The 7,975-nt window shown below is 37.6% G+C and overlaps 1 protein-coding gene across 5 annotated transcripts in view; it reads right to left on the reverse strand.

Annotated features, from left to right (window-relative positions):
* Positions 1-1,390: 1,390 nt before the first annotated feature.
* The window catches only part of mcph1 (microcephalin 1), a 30,609-nt gene continuing 24,024 nt past the window's right edge, over positions 1,391-7,975 (reverse strand). For 4 of the 5 annotated variants that reach the window (XM_051416960.1, XM_051416965.1, XM_051416961.1 and 1 more), the window contains exons 14-15: positions 2,017-2,254; positions 1,391-1,903 (exon numbers count right to left, since the gene is read on the reverse strand). In XM_051416960.1, coding sequence (XP_051272920.1) covers positions 1,851-1,903; positions 2,017-2,254 — 291 coding nt within the window. In that variant the 3' untranslated portion in view covers positions 1,391-1,850. The remainder of the gene's footprint in view (positions 1,904-2,016; positions 2,255-7,975) is intronic. The other variant, XM_051416983.1, reaches the window with a different exon arrangement.

Below are 7,975 nucleotides of genomic sequence, written 5' to 3' on the forward strand. Positions count from 1 at the left end.
TTTTTTTCTTTTTACATTTAACAATGGAAACACATTACATTTTTTTTAAAATATGCAAAAAGAAAGAAAGAAAACGGCGAACAGTCAATATAACATAGCCTATACTTACTGTATGAGATCCCTTGTGACTCAAGTATCGCTGATTAAACCCTTTAAAAAGATTCACATCATATTAATTCCAACTGTACGATATTCCAGGGATGGGAGTCTGACACAAATATGATTGAGTAATGTTTGCACTAAAGGTTGGGAGATAACAGAGGGTGTAGCTCAGTAAGCTATCAGTCAAAGAATTTATATTATTCTTTATTTTACTGGGTTTGGCCTGATGCTGGATAATCAGACGTTGGACGCAGGAAGGTTTAATTTCAGTGTGTTATTGTGTTCAAAGGGCTTGTTTTTAATCACTTTATTTGAATTCAACTGTTGGTGGATTAATGTGTGTCCAAAGGTTGGGGTGCAAAGACAAAGAGGCCAGTAAAAACTAACTAACATTTACTTGTAAAATTGCTGTTCGATAATAGTTTTAATTCTTTTAAATTATACTTTATGACCCAATAATTCTACACATCTTACATAGATTAAATACTTTATAATAAAAACAGCAGTGTGTGTAGTTCTCAAGTAAACTTCTAGTCACGTTTACAGCAGTATAGTATCACAACATTTGAGTAAATTAGTTACTTTCCGTCGCTGCTGCTTGATGACTGACAAGTGTGAGTACAAGCTGTGATACATCAGCTCGTTCATTTGTCGTCTGTCACCCAGTGACACTGCTAAGTGGACACTGACGGCACTTTTGACAGATTGATCCATCACAACAGTATTTGTTCTTTTCAAAATCAAGTCATAATTCTCAAAAACTGTGCTACATTCATTTCATTATCTTAAGTAACCTACATAATTACACTTTTTTGCAACTGTGACCGTTGCTGCTGCACAAGCTGTATATATCTTAATCACTTCACTCTGTTCCTTCTGTTAATGCTGATCATACTGTATATATCTTCCTAGCGTATTCATATATAGAGAGAGATATCTGTATCTATATATATGTATATATATATATATATATATATATATGTTATTTTTGATATCCCTGTACCTTACTGCTTTCTTACTTCTGGTTAGATACTAAACTGCCTTTCGTTGTCTTAGTACTTGTACTTTGTGCAGTGACAATAAAATTTATTGTAATCTAATCTAATCTACTCTAATCTCATCATAATTTAATTTTAATAAAACCTGAAATTACCTCACACAAGTGATATATGTTTAGGTCCAGAGGGCGTCTGCAGTGTGTATACTTCTGTTAACTGTTTGTCAATAAAACTGAATTAAAGTGACCTTTAACAGAAAATAATAATAAAAAAAAAACTTGTGATCACAATCAAAATTTTAAAAAAGTATTTATTAACAAAACATCACAAAACATTTCTATAAAGGACACAGTATGTATATCTCCATTAGAGTATTGAACTGGCTCAGAAACTATTTTTAAAAATCACTTCAACAGTTACACAGTAGTGGTTACTACTTTAAGACAAACAAACAAACAATAACAAATAATAAAGGATCAACATACACTATTGTCAAAGCAGTTTTCCATGTTTCACAGTAACTTAAGACCATTGTTGAACGGTTGATATCCCCCAGAAGTAACACGTTTCCATGGTAACCAGGGACTAAAAGCTTTAAAAAAAAAAAAGGGAATATTTGAGAGGATTTATGTAAAGCCTCTGAACACAACGCAAGATAAACCTGTACACGAGGAATACTGTAAGGTAGAGACTGACGGAGAGTATGTGACCAGACGTCGTCCAGTATTTAATTAATAACTTCCCGGCTTTTCACTCCAAGTCGTAGTTGTCATATGACAGCTGCTTCAAATGTGTGATACTATCTGGAATAAAATCACACACACACACACACAAAAAAAAAAACACAGAAACATTTATTAGTGACATGATAAAGGTTTTGAGCATTTTACACAGAGATTAGCATTAAAAAGCTTACCCAGCACCCACTGCTCAGACAGGATCCTGCTTCCCTCTGGTCTCCTGCCGCTGTACTTCCCTATGCAGATGCCCGCCTGCCGCACAGTTTTGCAGACTGTTCCTCCACAGAGTTGGATCAGCTCCACCAGACTCTGAGTGGGCGGCTGGGAGTGCTGGGACACAAACATGGCGGGCTGGCTTTGGAACAGGTCCTGCTGGTGCTCCCCGGCAGACAGGTGCCTCTGGAGGCGACAGATCTGGGAAGACACGCCGACAGTTAAATACCGTACAAATGGGCGGTTTTCAGAGAGGAACAATCCGGTTAAAGTGACACAGAAGTTGATCAATGTGCTTCTTTAAAAGATCATCCCACAGACTGCTTCTTAAAATAAACTCATGATAAGCTTTCAACATCTGCCTAGTCCCACTTTCCAGAAATACGAAAGGAATACTTTGACATTTTCTATCTATGTCTGCTCGCTAAATACATATAAATAAACAATAATAACTAATAAATAAGTTCATTTAACAAAGACTGGAAACAGCTGTTTGAAGTTTAAAAAGAAAATCCACCTAACAGCCTCTCTAAAGCTCTCTAATTAGCACATTGTATCTCGTTTGTTTAATCCGAGTGTAAAGACAGTAATTTGCTGTTTTAAAAAGGGGGATTATGTGTCGGACTGTTTCTTGGCTGGGACCAGTTGCTAGGCAACCGGTGGAGACTGCGGCAAGTTTCTGGTCTCTGCCAATAATCAATTTAGAAATAATCTATGATTGGGATTTTCCCAGTAAGTAGACATTGTTGTTTGTAATTAGTGTGTTTGTTTCAAGTCAATATAAATGTCCAGTTAGCAATTATTCAGAATCAGTTGCAGGTGTTTTCAATTACTGACTAATTAGACCTCAAAGTTAGACTGAAACTGGGTGGAGCAAACTCTGTGAATGAATAACAACAGCCATTTTTTACATCAGACATTTTGACTTTAGTAATAATAATAAATATATTTGTAAAGCGCTTTCAGGTCAAAGTGCTGCACAGAGCATAGAAAATACAATTTAAAACATTTCAAATAACTAAAACAAAATTAAACACACACTCAGACTCTCAGGAAAACATACAGAGAAATTAGGACTCATACACAACAGTAAACAGATAGGTCTTTAGCTTTGCTTTAAAAGCCTCAACAGAACAAGCCAATTGTCACCTTTTTGACCTTTGGGACACTCAGAAGACCCGTTCCCTGACAATGCAGGGCTCGAGCAGGCACATAGGGGTTCACTAGGTCTTTAAGATACAACGGTGCGCTGCCATTTAATATTTTATAGGTTAACAGCAACACCTTAAAGTCTGTAGGAAAAGCACAGTCGTTACTAATAACATTAAAGAGGGCTCAGTTCTATTTATGTGTCCCAGTAAACTATGACAGTGTGACAGTGAGCCAGGATGCAGAATACCAAGACCCTGAAACTGAAGCAGCTAAATGGAATTCAGACATCGTTAATCATATTATGCACCTGTGCTTTTTCTACTGTGACGTGTCAAAACGCCCACAGTCCTGAGAAGAGGGATAATCAGGTAGACTAACGGAGTGTGACTAAAGGGCCGTCCACACCAAGAACGAGTATCACGATAACAATGTGAGCATCTGAACTATGCGATCCAGCTGTGTTTGCAGCTTAAAAGGAAACTGTATAGTGATACAGCTGTAACCAAAAAGGACACCAGAAGGATAAGATACGTTCTTCAAAGACGAGCGACTCTGTCATGAGAGTTGTTGTCTTTTGAAGACAAATTTTATTCATACTTTGGTAAAAGAATGTACCAAAGGACATCAGGACTTCTTTATGTGTGATTTGCAGCCTAATGTTATGTTATAAGTGTTTAATATGTTGCACACCACAGTATCGTTCATCACATGGCTCTGAAAGTGATCCTAATGCTACTGTTTGTGGTGTGGACGGTTTTTAAAAAGATATAGTCATTGTTATCGTTGTTGGTTGTAGACGTCCCTTTACAGTGAATTATGAGTTGAATGAATGCCCTCACTAAACTCATCAAAATAAGTCTGTTCTGAAACATTGTTGGGTTATTGGCATACTCCCCAGCATTCACCATGTTTCCAAGAAACCTTTGTCTCTTTATGGACTCAAGGTTTAAAATGGAAATTCTCACGTACCATAGACGTATCTCATGGGAGTCACAGGCTTTTTTTCTCTGATAAATATTAAAGGTGCGTATCATTCAGGAGGATCTATTGGCAGAAATTGAATATAATATTCATAGGTATGTTTTCATTAGCGTATAATCACCTGAATATAGGAATCATTGTGTTTCCGTTACCTTAAAATGAGCTGTTATTATCTACAGATGCCGCAGAGTCATGTTGAACTGCCATGTTTCTACAGTAGCCCAGAACAGACAAACCAAACACCGGCTCTAGATAGGGCCTTTATGTTTTTCGCGAGTTTCACAGCCACCTTCGTTTCTCCTACACACTTCACAGCCCGTTCTCAGTCAGTCTTAATCTTCAACATCAACGCTAGATGCCACTAAATCCTACACACTGGTCCTTTAAAATAGCAACAACTTCCCTGGGAACTTAATCTGGCACATTTACATCATATTGATGTTGATTATGATTATGTGCTGTCCCTGATAAGTAAATAAATTAAGCATCCACCTAAGTTGTAAGTCATCACAGCCACAACTTCAAACTGTGATTCAATACTGAAACTGGCCTGAAGGTGGCTGCTAGTGATGCAGCAGTAACAATATAGCTTTGAGAGACATGAAAAACAGATGCTGAAACCCCACTTGAAAGATTAAATGCAACATGAAAAAACCTTAAGTTTACCACAGTTTATTACAGTTAAAATAACAGTCTCTGAGTGGCACAAAGGTGAGCTACAATGCCATCTCATGTGCCTGGTTTCATTTCAGCAGCCCACATTGTTCATTGAGTATTGTCAGTTCTGTCTGACTAAAGGAGAACATGTGGATCCTCTTTGAGGTTCTGTTTCTTTCTGGGTTTGGTGAGTGATGCTCTATGCTCTCGCTACAGACCCGCTCTGTATCCAGCAGGGGTCAGTTGCTAAACTGAAGGGCACAATCTGCTCTATTCTGAGTTAAATGCCAGGAAACAAGCTTTAAGGCTTTTAGTCTTTTGTCAGTGTTCACACAAGTTTCACTTTACATCAAGTAATCAGGGATTGGTCGGAGGGTTCAGAGACAGGGTCAGGTTAACATTAACCCACATTGTGCACTTTAAGGGAATGACTACATGTAAGGTCTATTATGTCACAAGGCTTTAAAAACTAGGAAAAACAGGCCAACACAAAAGGGCAACATAAAAGAGGGCTGAACAAAATGCTGACACAAAAAGTACACAAACAATTTTAAGCCTTCTGGAAACTTCAAATGGTTAAAATAAATCTAAAAAGTTGTGTGTGGTCAGGCCAGGCTCGATTCAACCCGTTTATTACTCAGAGTTATGTCACACAACCAGTCTCACACTGCTTCTAACAACAGGACTGGGAAGACTGTAGAAGCTTGATCAATTTGAGAATATATATAAAGCATGGGTCATCTATTAATGAGGTAGTGTGTAACATTTACGAAGATCTACTGGCAGAAATGGGATACAATATTCATTTCATTAGTGTATGATCCTTTGAATGAGCCATTTTATCTACAGAGGGAGCGGTTGGCCACCATGTTTCTACAGTAGCCCAGAATGGACAAATTAAACACTACTACACTTCCCCTATAGGCTGAGCTGTATTCAAATGGTTGCAATCTGCAATTTCACCACTAGATACTACTACATCCTACACACTTGTCCTTTAAGTGCCCTTAAACATTTACTTGCTGTGGTATGTTCAACAGCAGTCTGGATTTCTGTACATTTCATTTCATATCTACTATGGTGCTGCATTAAAGATACATTTATCATAACCAAAATTTCTGTCTGCATGTCAAGGTGGCACTATATAAGACATAGAACTTTCAAACATGACACTAAAAATATTTGTGTGTAAATTAGCTGCAAGCTGAAGCCTGTTTGTTGCATTTTTCAGTATTTTTAAAATCTCTACAGGACAAGTTATTGAAACACTCTTGAAAGCAACATTTTTGTTTTATTCCTCACAGGGGAATCTTTGCAGCCATTAATTTAGAGTTATATTTTTCCGCAGAGAGGCAGGACAGACAGGCAACAAATGCCAGGCAAGAATAAATTAAGCTTAACAGCCCTCTATAGTGAAAGACATTGTATGTGTGCGTAATAGTTCAGCAGAAGTCACATTCTTTGCTCATAGTATGAGAAAACTGTGTGTGGTATGTTTCCGTACATAGGATGTGACTCAGGGATCTATTTAAATGCATCACTGTTCATGTCCCGTCCCTTCCCTGTGATTTCAATTACCAACTCATATACTACAACTGCTGCCATTAAATCTACAGTTTGAGTGATTCAGCCCGGACACCTCAATAAGTCAATGTTTTTAGAATGACGACAACTCCTTCCTGTTTGGTAATGTGCCTTAAATATGTTGCATTTCCCTTATACAGTAACTATTACATCAGCCTACTTCCTACCATTCTGTTTCGGTATTTCAATCCAACTGCAGAGGGCAAATCTAAGGCTTTCCTGTCAGAAAATGAAATCTGGTGCAGTCAACACTAAAATGTTGTTATGCCAAGGTAAAACCTCTCTGCGGTACACAATATCAAGCTCACTCTCAACAATTAGTTTGCATACTGCTACAGATGGACCAAGGTCTGTCTGCCTTTCAAAGATTTAACTGTCGGGAGTAAAGAGTGAGGCTACTGAATCAATAGGAGAGTGTCTGTGATGCAGGCACATTACTGCAGTATAAGACAAAACATCCTCTTGTGTCAATGCTCTTCCTGCACAATGCACTTGTACTCTGTCCCCCACTGTGACATGAGAGCCACCAGACAGCAAAAACTTTGTCAGGTTGAGATAATGCTGCAATTAGGGGAAAAGACCCCAAACTTTCTATTTGTGTGTTGCAGAATAGTCATTATAACAGGTACATGTTGTATATGGCTGTATCATTATATGTTGTGGGGAGCCACCCCTTAGTTTTCTAGTGAATATAACCCAGGGGTGACTCATTTTCAAAACCATTTTCTACTGAAAAACAGAAAAACAAGTTACCAACACAAGCATTTGAGGCATGTTGTTCTCTAAACTGGACTGAAAATACTGTAGTATCTAGTATTAATTTCACACAGAGTAATAACAGCTATGCAAAGATTCGAACTAAAAAAATAAATAAGGAATTGTTTATCTGCGTGGGATAATTTTTTTGTCGTGCTATTTCAATCTAGTGTAGATGTGAACATTTGGGATAGGATACAAAAAACACCCACAAGCTGCCCACATATTAAAATCCTGACAATTTCACCAGTCTAACAACCTAGCACACACTTACAAAATAGCATTTTTTTGTAAGAGAAAACAACAACAAACAACTTTCCCATGACTTTTCCCATCTGAAAGGGTAAGAACAAATAATGTTTCATTATACTTATGACTCAGACAGAGAACTGCCAAGTACATTTAATCTACAATTGCATAAATCTACCCTGAAGCAGATGCATCATGCAAATACGAAAACCCATGACTATTTTGTGGTCAGGGGTCATCAAGTGGCAACTTTAGTTTGTACCAACAACAGGCTTTATGGACCCTGAGACCCAAAGGAAGATCTGGGAATTTTGGATTGTTTTGTAACATCATGAACTTATGAAATCAAGTGGTGCAGAAAAAAAGAAGAAAAAAAAGAACAGAACTGGAAAAGGAAGTCGATTTTGCTTAATATAAATTTAGCATCTTGCAAGGACTAAGTAGGAAAACGTGTGGAAATAGTTAATAATGCCATCTAGACAAAGGTTTTTTCCTCTGAATCTCCCATTCAAAGATGCTAGTGTGTTTGTCGTAGGCCGGGAA

The sequence above is a fragment of the Dicentrarchus labrax genome, unplaced genomic scaffold, assembly GCF_905237075.1.
Source record: "Dicentrarchus labrax unplaced genomic scaffold, dlabrax2021, whole genome shotgun sequence".
NCBI lineage: Eukaryota > Metazoa > Chordata > Actinopteri > Moronidae > Dicentrarchus > Dicentrarchus labrax.